The 15,199-nt window shown below is 41.6% G+C and overlaps 1 protein-coding gene and 1 pseudogene across 2 annotated transcripts; one reads left to right on the top strand and one right to left on the bottom strand.

Annotated features, from left to right (window-relative positions):
- Window positions 1-3,559: 3,559 nt before the first annotated feature.
- Window positions 3,560-6,700, top strand: LOC308618684 (UDP-N-acetylglucosamine--peptide N-acetylglucosaminyltransferase 110 kDa subunit-like; the record flags this gene model as incomplete). The annotated part of the gene is made up of 1 exon (XM_081236853.1): window positions 3,560-6,700. The coding sequence occupies one exon, from the start codon at window positions 3,560-3,562 to the stop codon at window positions 6,698-6,700; it is 3,141 nt and encodes a 1,046-aa protein (XP_081092979.1).
- A 6,937-nt stretch (window positions 6,701-13,637) lies between these two features.
- LOC308619271 (ferritin light chain-like) lies at window positions 13,638-14,996 on the bottom strand (annotated as a pseudogene). Its single transcript has 2 exons — window positions 14,971-14,996; window positions 13,638-14,146 (listed from the first exon to the last, which is right to left on the bottom strand). The product of its transcript is annotated as a ferritin light chain-like (transcript).
- Window positions 14,997-15,199: the final 203 nt, after the last annotated feature.

The following is a 15,199-nucleotide window of genomic DNA, read 5'->3' as shown; positions in this document are numbered from 1 at the left end:
GAAAAACAAAATCACATTATTATGGCTGAGATTTCTCCCAAGATTCCATACAGATCTCTCTGTAGAGCTGGGTTGGGTTATAACATATGCCAGAGCTCTAGGTGGGGCTCACACCATCTCATGCCAAGCTCTGAGTTCTGGGCTAACATCATCTCTGGTCCACTCTCTGGAGTGGAAACTTTGGAGGAATGGCCAATGTGTTCCACGGTGTAGGAAGAGGGAAATTGTGAACATGACTTTCTAAATTGTGGAGGAAGGAACCACTGTAAATGTGCCTTGAATTATGTTATTTAATTTGACCAGTCAGATCAATGGCATTCCCCTGCTACGTATATGAGCAGAAATACAAAACTGGTATAAGGAATAGATAGCTAGTGGGAAGCAGCCGCATAGCACAGGGAGATCAGCTCGGTGCTTTGTGACCACCTAGAGGGGTGAGATAGGGAGGGTGGGAGGGAGGGAGATGCAAGAGGGAAGAGATATGGGGACATATGTATATGTATAACTGATTTACTTTCTTATAAAGCAGAAACTAACACACCATTGTAAAGCAATTATACTCCAATTAAAGATGTTAAAAAAAAACTGGTATAAGGAGATATAGAGACTGGGAGTCTTATTGTCCCACCAATTAACTTTTCCTCTTACCATGACCTTCCCTTTGAGTCTCCTAGACCTTGGGGATGATCCCAACCCCTTGGGTTGGGTGATGGCAACACCATCTTCACTAGAACCTCTATAGTTAACTTTGATTTTTCCCACTCCGTCTATCCATCCCATGTATGCAGTCAGACATTTGATCTTGGACTTTTACTGACAAAATATGCTTGAATATAGCCATTTCGTTTCACACCCACTGCTACTGCTATTGTCACTGCCTTAACTAGGGCTTTATCTTTAAGTTCTTTATATAAATATATAAATATCTATATATAAATAAAATATACAAATAAATAAGATATAATATTAATTCTGATGATTTTAAAGTCTTTTCTTGATAAAGACTTTTCCTGATAAAGATACACAATATCTTATATAAATATTTTTGTATTATCTGTTCTTTTCTTAGAATTTAATCATATGATTCTATCTCTTATTATGTCTAGAACTTTTTGATTGAATGCTGGCTATTTTATTTGGGTTTTTTTGTTTTTCTCAGTGGAAACGTTGTTTTGCTTCAAAATATTTTATTCTACCTGGAAGTAGCAAATCTTCAAATTACAATTTTTTAAATGCTTGCAAATATCAATACTATAGGTGTCACAAAATGTAGAAAAATGACATTTGAAAATTAACTACCGCCAGATGTGTCTCTATACAACTTTTTCCCCACTCTTTTAGCTATATATTCTTTAACTACCTCCTCATATGACAGTTTATGTGTTTTAGAAATAAAATTTTAAGAAATAAACTTTGTAATTTATAGACATAGATTTCTTTTAACATGGTTGATTAGAATTTGCTTTTAGTTGTTAATAGTTTAGAAAAGTTTATTTCAGCTTCACAATTTATTATTGATAATGTCACAGTAATTTTCATTGTTAACTTTGAGAAAACCTCTATGGATTACTCCCTCATAAATATTTACTATTTTAAATGCATTACGGATTTCAGTACTGCTAAAGGTTTGTGCATTACAGGAATTCTGATAAAATACTCATTCACACAATTCCAGTACACACATTATTGATGGAGTATATTCTTTTATTTATTTATTTATTTATTTATTTTTGGCTGTGTTGTGTCTTTGTTGCTGTGCGCAGGCTTTTTGTAGTTGCAGCGAGTGGGGGCTACTCTTTGTTGCGGTGCGCAGGCTTCTCATTGTGGTGGCTTCTCTTGGTGCAGAGCACAGGCTCTAGGCATGCACGCTTCAGTAGTTGTGGTTCGCAGGCTCAGTAGATGTGGCTCACGGGCTCTAGAGCGCAGGCTCCATAGTTGTGGCACATGGGCTTAGTTGTTCCGCGGCATGTGGGATCCTCCCAGACCGGGGCACGAACCCGTATCCCCTGCATCGGCAGGCGGACTCTCAACCACTGCGCCACCAGGGAGGCCCTGGAGTATATTCTTGATAGAAGAAAATTTCCGTTTTGACTAAGCATTGATGAGAACTGAATCTTTGACTTATCTATCACACGCCTGATTTTACACAGAATAGCTTCTGGTTTTATACTTTTCAGTTCCTTTTTTTCTTCTTCAAACGCACATGCTTTGAGAGCTGTGAAGTGCAAGACATGGCTATATTGTAAGGTGGTTTTTGTCCTTACGCTTCTATGTCTAGTGCTAGTTAAGTCAGTAGAGTAGTCAGTAAGAGTACTGGAAGTTATTCCTGTAATGGGATAGTATATAGTCAATTACATGTGGTGTCTGAAAATCACATAATAGCCTCACTTCAAACATCTCCCTTAGGGCTTCCCTGGTGGCGCAGTGGTTGAGAGTCCACCTGCCGATGCAGGGCACACAGGTTCATGCCCCGGTCCGGGAAGTTCCCCCATGCCGTGGAGCGGCTAGGCCCGTGAGCCATGGCCGCTGAGCCTGCGTGTCTGGAGCCTGTGCTCCGCAACGGGAGAGGCCACAACAGTGAGAGGCCCGCGTACCGCAAAAAAAAAAAAAAAAAAGAAAAAAATCTCCTTAGTCAGATTTCAAAAACGCCTGTGGCCATTCCAATATGATCCAACGTAGCGGAATATGATAGAAGGAAAATTGGCAAAGAAAGAGATGCTGGTCTTACCTGATGGAAGTTAAAATACCTCACTTTTAACAATTTTGCAAAAACCTATAATTACATGAACTAATTTCTAGGGTTCTTCGTAGGACCTAAAAAGGAACCCATAGAGTTGTGGAACAACAATAGAAGCTACTGTGACGAGAAGCCCGGGCACCGCAACAAAGAGTAGCCCCCGCTCGCCGCAGAGAAAGCCTGCACGCAGCATTGAAGACCCAATGCAGCCAAAATAAAAATAAATAAATTTATTTTTAAAAAAGTAATACTCAGGTTTGAGGCATGAGAAATATGATGAGGAGAAATTAGCTAATGTTTTCAGAACTTTTAAAATATCAAACTCAGTCTCTAAGATTTTAGCATTATATACAACATCGGTCACTTATTAGTGGTTTGGGAAGGCCAATTTAAAATTTTCTGATCTTACTGTATTGAAATCCACGGCCCTAATGTTTTCGACATTGACTATATGAATGATGAAGAAAAGTCAATCATGTATTTCTTTTCCAACTGGACAGAAAACAAAATTGTAAAAAGTGTTTGGACTACTGACTTTTGACTTCTTCTAAGGCAAATGGATAGGTAATTTTTATTCCCTGATTAGGAGAAAAATGGTGGAAGAGGGCAGGGTTAAGAATTAAGATTTCAAGAGCGTGAGAGGTAGATGGCCAACCAGAGTTCCTAAGGTTCGGTGCCTGTAACTGTTGCCGCCGCTTAAGCCTGCCAAAGCAGTGGTACGGCTGCTGCGCTCGTGTTTGCTACCTCTAGAAACATTCTTGCCAGTAGTGGCGGCAGCGGGACTCAATTACCCCCTTTTTTCACTCTCTCCAGAAGCTCCAGATGGCGTCTTCCGTAGGCAACGTGGCTGACAGCACAGAACCAACGGAACGTATGCTTTCCTTCCAAGGGTTAGCTGAGTTGGCACATCGAGAATATCAGGCAGGAGATTTTGAGGCAGCTGAGAGACACTGCATGCAGCTCTGGAGACAAGAGCCAGACAATACTGGTGTACTTTTATTACTTTCATCTATACACTTCCAGTGTCGAAGGCTGGACAGATCTGCCCACTTTAGTACTCTGGCAATTAAACAGAACCCTCTTCTGGCAGAAGCCTATTCGAATTTGGGGAATGTGTACAAGGAAAGAGGGCAGTTGCAGGAAGCAATTGAGCATTACCGGCATGCATTGCGTCTCAAACCAGATTTCATCGATGGTTATATTAACCTGGCAGCCGCTTTGGTAGCAGCAGGCGACATGGAAGGGGCAGTGCAAGCTTACGTCTCTGCTCTTCAGTACAATCCTGATTTGTACTGTGTTTGCAGTGACCTGGGGAAACTGCTCGAAGCCATGGGTGGCTTGGAAGAAGCCAAGGCATGTTATTTGAAAGCAATTGAGATGCAACCAAACTTTGCAGTAGCTTGGAGTAATCTTGGCTGTGTTTTTAATGCACAAGGGAAGATTTGGCTTGCAATTCATCACTTTGAAAAGGCTGTCACCCTTGACCCCAATTTTCTGGATGCTTATATCAATTTAGGAAATGTCTTCAAAGAGGCACGGATTTTTGACAGAGCTGTGGTAGCTTACCTTTGTGCCCTAAGCTTGAGTCCAAATCATGCAGTGGTACATGGCAACCTGGCTTGTGTATACTATGAGCAAGGCCTGATGGATCTGGCAATAGACACCTACAGGCGAGCTATTGAATTGCAACCACATTTCCCTGAAGCTTACTGCAACCTAGCCAACGCTCTCAAAGAGAAGGGCAGTGTTGCTGAAGCAGAAGATTGTTATAATACAGCTCTCCGGCTGTGTCCCACCCATGCAGACTCTCTGAGTAACCTAGCCAATATCAAACTAGAACAGGGAAACATTGAAGAGGCAGTTTGCTTGTATCGTAAAGCATTAGAAGTCTTCCCAGAGTTTGCTATTGCCCATTCAAATTTAGCAAGTGTATTGCAGCAGCAGGGAAAACTGCAGGAAGCTCTGATGCATTATAAGGAGGCTATTCGAATCAGTCCTACCTTTGCTGGGGCCTACTGTAATATGGGAAACACTCTATGGGAGATGCAGGATGTTCAGGGAGCCTTGCAGTGTTATACTCGTGCCATTCAGATCAACCCTGCATTTGCGTGTGCCCACAACAATCTGGCTTCCATTCACAAGGATTCAGGGAATATTCCAGAAGCAATTGCTTCTTATCGCACTGTTCTGAAGCTTCAACCTGATTTTCCTGACGCTTACTGTAATTTGGCTCATTGCCTGCAGGTTGTCTGTGATTGGACAGACTATGATGAGCGAATGAAGAAGTTGGCCAGCATTGTGGCTGACCAGTTGGAGAAGAATAGGTTGCCTTCTGTGCAGCCTCATCATAGTATTCTATATCCTCTTCCTCATGGCTTCAGGAAGGCTATTGCTGAGAGGCATGGGAACCTCTGCTTGGCTAATATAAGTGTCCTTCATAAACCACCGTATGAACATCCAAAAGACTTGAAGCTCAGTGATGGTCGACTGCGTGTAGGATACGTGAGTTCTGACTTTGGGAATCATCCTACTTCCCATCTTATGCAGTCTATTCCAGGAATGCACAATCCTGATAAATTTGAGGTATTCTGTTATGCCCTGAGCCCACATGATGGCACAAACTTCCGAGCGAAGGTGATGGCAGAAGCCAATCATTTCATTGATCTTTCTCAGATTCCATGCAATGGGAAAGCAGCTGATCGAATACATCAAGATGGTATACACATCCTTGTAAATATGAATGGTTATACCAAGGGTGCTCGAAATGAACTCTTTGCTCTCAGGCCAGCTCCTATTCAGGCAATGTGGCTGGGGTACCCTGGGACTAGTGGCGTGCTTTTCATGGATTATATCATCACTGATCAAGAGGCTTCACCTGCTGAAGTTGCTGAGCAGTATTCTGAGAAACTGGCATATATGCCCCATACTTGCTTTATTGGTGATCATGCTAATATGTTCCCTCACCTGAAGAAAAAAGCCGTCATCGATTTTAAGTCCAATGGGCACATTTATGACAATCGGATTGTGCTGAATGGCATCGACCTCCAAGCATTTCTTGATAGTCTATCAGATGTGCAAATAGTCAAGATGAAATGTCCTGATGGAGAAGACAACACAGACAGCAGTAATACAGCTCTTAATATGCCTGTCATTCCTATGAATACTGTTGCAGAAGCAGTTATTGAAATGATTAACAGAGGACAAACTCAGATAACAATTAATGGATTCAGTATTAGCAATGGACTGGCAACTACCCTGATCAACAATAAGGCTGCCACTGGAGAGGAGGTTCCCCGTACCATTATTGTAACCACACGTTCTCAGTACGGGTTACCGGAAGATGCCATTGTGTACTGTAACTTTAATCAGTTATATAAAATTGACCCATCTACTTTGCAGATGTGGGCAAATATTCTGAAGCGTGTTCCCAATAGTGTACTGTGGCTGTTGCGTTTTCCAGCAGCAGGAGAAGCTAATATTCAACAGTATGCACAAAATATGGACCTTCCCCCGAACCGTATCATTTTTTCACCTGTTGCTCCTAAAGAGGAACATGTTCGGAGAGGCCAGCTGGCTGATGTCTGCTTGGACACTCCACTCTGTAATGGACACACCACAGGGATGGATGTCCTTTGGGCAGGGACCCCCATGGTGACTATGCCAGGAGAGACTCTTGCTTCCCGAGTTGCAGCTTCCCAGCTCACTTGTTTAGGCTGTCTTGAGCTTATTGCTAAAAATAGACAAGAATATGAAGATATAGCTGTGAAACTGGGAACGGATCTAGACTACCTGAAGAAAATTCGTGGCAAAGTCTGGAAGCAGAGAACATCTAGCCCTCTGTTCAACACCAAACAATACACGATGGAACTAGAGCGGCTCTATCTACAGATGTGGGAGCATTATGCAGCTGGCAACAAACCTGATCACATGATTAAGCCTGTTGAAGTCACTGAGTCAGCCTAAATAATGACTGTGTGCACAGGAGAATTACCCCTCTAGCTGAGCCTCAACCTTCTGGGGGGATAGGGAACTACTTTTTCAATATCATGTTGCAGATGGGTGACAGACAATGATAAGAAATAGCACAGCCAGACTTGCTTCCTGCATGATCATGATAGGGAGAGACACAAGAGATGGGAAACTGCTGTTGCACAAGGAGTCTCCATAGAATTTTGCAGCCGCCAGGTGCTGCAGAATGCTGGAAGGTCTGACCGTCCTTGCTCTTCCATGGGATGGATGGTTAGTGTGGAAGGGAGACAGAGATTGCCCAGCCGTTTTGTGATTATCATAGACTGATTGAGTCTTCTGAATAAATTTTTTTCTTTATATTTTGCATATTGGAGCTTTTTCATTTTTTCTGGTACGCGGGCCTCTCACTGTCGTGGCCTCTCCCGTTGCGGAGCACAGGCTCCGGATGCGCAGGGTCAGCGGCCATGGCTCACGTGCCTAGTTGCTCCGCGGCATGTGGGATCTTCCCGGACCAGGGCACGAACCCGTGTACCCTGCATCGGCAGGCGAACTCTCGACCACTGCACCACGCGGGAAGCCCTATTGGAGCTTTTAAAAATGTTTGGTTTCAGGTATTTTTATTCATGTGAAGTGTATATGATTCTCTTGAGATAAGGTTTTAAGCTAAAATATTCCTTGTTTTAGTTTCTGAACTCTACAGATAAATGGGGACTTTGCTGTTGTTGTCTTTTTATAGGTTTTATAAACCACTTGAGCCTATATCAGTCATTTTAGTGTCTGACATAACGTTTGGAACTCTCGGTGCTTTGTTGGTTTGTAGATGATGGCTTCAATTCTTATTCTGGTCCGTTTCCTTCTTCCCTTCCCCCCACTTAAAAAATTCTCCTGTAACTTGGTTAAGAAAAAACCAAGTCTGAAAGTAGGCATAGAGGGAACTTTTCTCAACATAATAAAGGCCATATATGACAAACCCACAGCCAGCATCGTCCTCAATGGTGAAAAACTGAAACCATTTCCACTAAGATCAGGAACAAGACAAGGTTGCCCACTCTCACCACTCTTATTCAACATAGTTTTGGAAGTTTTAGCCACAGCAATCAGAGAAGAAAAGGAAATAAAAGGAATCCAAATCGGAAAAGAAGCAGTAAAGCTGTCACTGTTTGCAGATGACATGATACTATACATAGAGAGTCCTAAAGATGCTACCAGAAAACTACTAGAGCTAATCAATGAATTTGGTAAAGTTGCAGGATACAAAATTAATGCACAGAAATCTCTGGCATTCCTATATACTAATGATGAAAAATCTGAAAGTGAAATCAAGGAAACACTCCCATTTACCACTGCAACAAAAAGAATAAAATATCTAGGAATAAACCTACCTAAGGAGACAAAAGACCTGTATGCAGAAAATTATAAGACACTGATGAAAGAAATAAAAGATGATACAAATAGATGGAGAGATGTACCATGTTCTTGGATTGGAAGAATCAACATTGTGAAAATGACTCTACTACCCAAAGCAATCTACAGATTCAATGCAATCCCTATCAAACTACCACTGGCATTTTTCACAGAACTAGAGCAAAAAATTTCACAATTTGTATGGAAACACAAAAGACCCCGAATAGCCAAAGCAATCTTGAGAACGAAAAATGGAGCTGGAGGAATCAGGCTCCCTGACTTCAGACTATACTACAAAGCTACAGTAATCAAGACAGTATGGTACTGGCACAAAAACAGAAAGATAGATCAATGGAACAGGATAGAAAGCCCAGAGATAAACCCACGGACTTATGGTCACCTTATCTTTGATAAAGGAGGCAGGAATGTACAGTGGAGAAAGGACAGTCTCTTCAATAAGTGGTGCTGGGAAAACTGGATAGGGACATGTAAAAGTATGAGATTAGATCACTCCCTAACACCATACACAAAAATAAGCTCAAAATGGATTAAAGACCTAAATGTAAGACCAGACACTATCAAACTCTTAGAGGAAAACATAGGCAGAACACTCTATGACATAAATCACAGCAAGATCCTTTTTGACCCACCTCCTAGAGTAATGGAAATAAAGACAAAAATAAACACATGGGACCTAATGAAACTTAAAAGCTTTTGCACAGCAAAGGAAACCATAAAGAAGACCAAAAGACAGCCCTCAGAATGGGAGAAAATATTTGCAAATGAAGCAACTGACAAAGGATTAATCTCCAAAATTTATAAGCAGCTCATGCAGCTCAATAACAAAAAAACAAACAACCCAATCCAAAAATGGGCAGAAGACCTAAATAGACATTTCTCCACAGAAGATATACAGACTGCCAACAAACACATGAAAGAATGCTCAACATCTTTACTCATTAGAGAAATGCAAATCAAAACTACAATGAGATATCATCTCACACCAGTCAGAATGGCCATCATCAAAAAATCTACAAACAATAAATGCTGGAGAGGGTGTGGAAAAAAAGGAACACTCTTGCACTGCTGGTGGGAATGTGAATTGGTACAGCCACTATGGAGAACGGTATGGAGGTTCCTTAAAAAACTACAAATAGAACTACCATATGACCCAGCAATCCCACTACTGGGCATATACCCCGAGAAAACCATAATTCAAAAAGAGACATGTACCAAAATGTTCATAGCAGCCCTATTTACAATAGCCCGGAGATGGAAACAACCTAAGTGTCCATCATCGGATGAATGGGTAAAGAAGATGTGGCACATATATACAATGGAATATTACTCAGCCATAAAAAGAAACGAAATTGAGCTATTTGTAATGAGGTGGATGGACCTAGAGTCTGTCATACAGAGTGAAGTAAGTCAGAAAGAGAAAGACAAATACTGTATGCTGACACATATATATGGAATTTAAGAAAAAAAATGTCATGAAGAACATAGGGGTAAGACAGGAATACAGACACAGACCTACTAGAGAATGGACTTGAGGATATGGGGAGGGGGAAGGGTAAGCTATGACAAAGTGAGAGAGTGGCATGGACATATATACACTACCAAACGTAAGGTAGATAGCTAGTGGGAAGCAGCCGCATAACACAGGGAGATCAGCTCGGTGCTTTGTGACCGCCTGGAGGGGTGGGATAGGGAGGGTGGGAGGGAGACGCAAAAGGGAGGGGATATGGGAACATACGTATATGTATAACTGATTAAATTTGTTATAAAGCAAAAAATTTAAAAAAAGAAGACAGCACGTAATGGTCAGAAGGATATGGTTAAAATGGCAAATTTTATGTTATGTAGATTTTACCACAAAGAAATGGTAAGAAAAAAAAGATTAAAAAAAATCAGACCCAACGCAGCTGAAAGTAAATAAATTTTAAAAATAATAAAAATAAATAAATAAAATAACCAAGTCTGATTCAATACCTCCCAGAGTGTTTCTCTTAAACACATCATCTGGTGCCAAATGAAGATTCTTAGGAGTGCTTATGAATTATGAAGGGCACAGTTGTGGTACTGTCACTGATGATAATAATAATGGATTTTTGGCCTAGAGTTTTGACCTATTTCACCAGTGTTTTACCATTGACTGCCCCTCTATGCTGCTTCCGAAAGTGATAGTGTGTGATAAGATTTTTACTTTCATTTCTAAAGTTTGTTTTTTTAAAAGTGAGTCCTGTTCTTCCTTTTTCTTTCAACAGAAATGAAATCCCAGGTAAGTATAAGTATTCAACTATTTGATCAGTAAGTCACAGTTATTTCCAGTACATTAAATAACTTTCATCAAAAAACATGTTATAGGTAAAAAGGACCAGCTATGTATAAGATAATTATGTTTCAGAACTTCTAGGGTGTTATATATAATAACTTGTCTTCTGGACGTGGTCTTGAAGCCTTTATGGATTCAGTCTCAGTAGTAGCGAACTGCACTGCTACTTGGTTTGGAGTACAAATTAGACTTTATCCCTCCTGGAGGTTGAGTTTTTGGTATTGAAAACCATAGGAATGAAATTACTGTATTTCAACAAAGGATCGAGGGCTTGAGGCTTAAACAAGCCAACATATGAATATATCTTTTTGTCTTGCTGTACTGCACATGTGCTGTCTAGTAACAGATATTTTGCCTGCTAGTAGTGTTCTAGATTATGTCTCTCCAAAGCGCTGAGGCAGTGCACCTATTCTGTAGTTGCAGCTGATGCCTGAATGTATCCTAGCTGACAAATTATTGATTAATAAGAACTTGAACTTCTGAAAGATTTTAACCAAAATCTGAGCAAGGAGTCTCAAATGTAATTCTTAGCCAGAATTACATGTTAATGAACCATTTAACAGTGTAAATCAAGGAACATCAGTGTAGGGATTTCTTTTCATTTATTTTTTACCTGCTTGAAATATCAGTTAAAGGTTGCCAGCTTGGTTGCAGATGAACGGACGTTTGAAGTTCACCAAACTAATGTGGAATAGGATAATAGACTTCCAATGCCCTCAAGGCTGTGACCTTGCAGCCATTTTACATAGCACATCATCCTCCTATAGGGATGAACCTTTCCCTGGCCCGAAAAGTAGCCACTCCGTTGAAGCTTTGCTTATTGTAACAGGCTTTTGTTTCCAGGTAACATGTCTGTGGAAGACTTAATTCTGAATAGAGATATAGATATTACTTGAAACTAATTGTTTTCTCTGTCATACTCTGCTTTACCAAAAAAGTAAAACATTTAAATTGTGCTAAGAAACTCAGATGTTGTCTTGCAAACTTTAAACAATAAATGAATGAGTTGCCCTTAAAAAAAAAGAATTAAGCAGTTAAGCTGTTGGTCCCACATCAGACAAATTATCCTTATACCTCCTGTCAATATGGTTAACAGAGACTGTTATTTTATTAAACCTTATGATCCCGTGATTCTTTCTTTCATGTTTCAAGGCGCAGCAGGTGAGAGAGTGGATTTGTTAAGCTGGGTGGGTTTATCCTTCTTTTATGTGTTCATTCAATTTTATGTTCATTTGCTTATTGTACACATATGGTAATAGAAGCTGCTAAAGCAATCATTGCTTTTCTGCAAAACAACAAGGCACAGAAGCAGATGTCTTATTTCCGAGATTTCTCCCCCCAGGATTATTATGATTAAAGATCCTTTCCCCCCACTCCCTGGAGAGGACAAGGGGCTGCTCGCTGGAGGATTTTTAATGACTTGGGGAAAGGCTCAAATATCCCCCCATTATGGTAATCCACCCCAGGGGCAAACCACACAAGAATATTATGAATTTATCTTCTTTTTCTATCCTTGTAAAGGTAATACTCAGCTCATTAGAATATGAAAACTATACTGTCAAATTTCAGAATTACATGGATGAAGAAAATCACCAAAGTGGCAGCATACTATGTGTGTTATAGCTGTACTGACTATATTGACTATATTAACTATGTTGTGTTAACAACGTATTGTATAACTATATATTGAAAAGGCAAAACGCTGTACCTTATTTCAGAGAAAATCATTATGTTGGCAAACCCCAAATTGTACATTGTAGACAGGTCCTAGGAAAAGAAGATTTAATTCATAGTGGATAAGAGGTTAGCTTCTGTTTTCAGCCATGTGCTATTTCAAGAATTCAACATCATGAATAATACAGGATATAAGAGGAATAGTCTAAAGACAGAAAAGCACATTTTGATTAGGAAAGAGAATTTAAGGCTTAAGCCTTTTTTTTAAAGTCTTTTCTTAAGCCTTTTTAAGGAAGACTGCCTTATTACTATGAGATAAGAAAATTGTTTCCTTCTTTCTTTCCTTGCTTTCTTCTTCTTTTTTTTAACCTTTTTTATTTTGGATATTTGACCTCTAAGCTGAGATGACTGGAAATGCCTCCTCTGGACCTCAACCGTTTTGAAAGAATTTTTCCCCCTCCCTAAGGGCTATTTGTCTCTTGGAGGCATTGTCTACATTACTCACCAAGAGGCAAGCATTTGTTCTTGCACTAAATGCTGACATCTCCTGATAAGAGGGAAGCTGCAAAGTAGAAGAATTGAAGGTCAGTATGTTGATATTGGTCTCAAGCGCATTGATGTACATTTGTGTAATGGGGAAGGGGAGTGAAGCTTGAGAGTGGGCCAGTGGGGAGGGGTAAATATTTTGTGATGCTGTCTACCTATGGGCTTATAAAGTTTACAGCTGCATTAGGAGGACAAGCATTACCATTAGCATGAAATGTAGGGCAGACCTCAGTTGCAAAAGCTTCTAGCCATACACATAGGGCAATACGTAAATGATACACCTTATTGCATTCACCCATTCACCCTCCCCTGTTCACGCTAATTGGAAATTTCCATCCATTTCAGAGAAGTACCACAACTATCAATCATTTTCCCTGGCACGAATCTTCCAGGAGGAAGAAAATGGAATACACCTAGCAACAGAGCTCACGGGCACTAGCACATATGTCTTAGATTTAGTATCTGATCACTAGCTGGATTGAAGCCAAGAGGTGGTTCACAAAGTTGCTGCACATTAGAATCACCTGGGGAACTCTGAGACCTCCCCGTGCCCAGGCTCCTCCCTAGACCTACTGAATCAAAATCTCTGGGGCTGGGACCCAGACACCAATGTTTTTCTTAAAAGCTCTTTAGGTAATTCATAGGAGCAGCAAAGCCTGAGAACTAGCCCAATATCGGGAACAAACTTATTTCACACAGATAAAGTGGGGCAATTCATATGTTAAAAGAACATGAATATATATATATATATATATATTTCTTTTTTTCTCTTTATTCTGTTTGTGTTTCAGATAGGCTTTTTTTTTTCCTCCTGCAGAAAGCGTTATTGTTTCCATTTGGTCCAAGGCTTGGGAGAGGGCTCCAGGGCGGTTACAAAGCTGCCTAGTGGCCGCAGAGCGGGGCTTCAGGCAGAAGCTCTGACGCCAGAGGGGCTCCTCAGAGGCCGCTGGACTCCAGAGACTCCTGTTTGTGCTATAGGGTGAGCCTTTCAAAGAGATACTCGCCCAGCACAGCCTGCGGACCAGCCAGCCTGCGGAGGTTGGTCAGGTGGTTGCCCATCTTCTTGATGAGTTTCACCTGTGCTCCTCCAGGAAGCGGCTCTCCAGGAAGTCACAGAGGTGAGAGTCTGCGCGGGCAGAACCCAGGGCGCACAGATCCGATAGTGCCTGGTTCAGGTTCTTCTCCCTAAGAATGGCGGCTTCCACAGTGTCCTGGGTTTTACCCCACTCATCTTGAGAAGGCTTCCGCGCATCCTGGAAGAGGGCACGGCCACAGCACTGGTTTTGCATTTTCAAGAGACGCTGGGCGCCCTCACACTTCTCCTCAGCCAGTTGGCGAAAAATGTGGCCCACACTGTCCAGAGTCCCATTGTTGCTGTCGAAATAGAAGCTCGGAGAGAGGTAAGTGTCCACAGATGCATGTTGAACAGGCGGTGGACGGCTGCCTCCACCTCGGTGGAATAATTCTGACGAACCTGGGAACTCGTGGTTGATCAGTGATAAGGAGCTAAGCTCAAAAAATGGTGTTGGCCTGTCCTGGAGGCTGAGAATAGCTGAGTGTCTGATTCCAAAAGCTGCGACAGGAAGAAATGTTGGAGGGTGGTCAGGGGCTGGAGCAAGGAGCGTCCCTGGTTCTGTTCATTCCAAACACTGTTGAAGCAAAAGACAGATCTGCAGGACTGCCAAGCGCACTGCCTCAAATAGGCTTTGATATAAATGAACAAGAAGTCCAAGCAAGGACAAAACTTACCCTTCCTCCCACCAAAATAGCTGGCGATACTAGAATCTCGATCTGGGAAGGGATTCTTCCATTACTTTCTTAACATTCCAAGCCACTAGAGCAGTGGTTCTCAAAGTATGGTCACCTTGTAACCAAGCAGTACCCTGTGGGGCCTTCCTAGGACAGACCCATCCACCATATCCTCTATTGTAGTTTCTTTCTGAAGTACTCAGGTAATAGTATGTCAGGCATATTTCTTGAGTTTTCAGATGCTAAAAACCACCACCCAATGGAAGAAATGAACTCCTTGATGATCATGAGCACGTAGCCCCCAGACCTTCTGGCACCTAAGGATGGATAATGTTACCTGCCCTGTGGCCTCAACATCAGCCAATCAGAGGATTGTGCACGAGCTGATCACATTCCCTGGGACGTCCCTCCCTCACCTGGCCTTTAAAAATGCTTTGCTGAAATCCTTTGGAGATTTCAGGGTGTTTTGGAACACGGGCCACCCCTCTCCTTGCTCGATCCTGCAATAAACCTTTCTCTGCTCCAGACTCCAGCCTTTAGGTTGGTTTGGCCTCACTGTGCTTCAGGCACACGAACCTGCATTCGGTAACAGCCTGAGCAGCTTTACCAGCGTCCCCTGATAATGTGTCAGATATTCAAGTTTTAGGGCCCTGTCCCAGCCCTATGGAATCAGCAACTCTGGTGGGGCTCAGTGATCTCTGTTATAACAGGCCCTCCAGATAATTTTTATTCACCTTAAAGTTTGAAAATATCTGCATTGTCAGCTGGCCAAAGCGTCCACCAGC

This window comes from Mesoplodon bidens (assembly GCF_964165515.1).
Source record: "Mesoplodon bidens genome assembly, chromosome: 6".
NCBI lineage: Eukaryota > Metazoa > Chordata > Mammalia > Artiodactyla > Ziphiidae > Mesoplodon > Mesoplodon bidens.
This window is presented reverse-complemented; position numbering and strand designations above follow the sequence as displayed.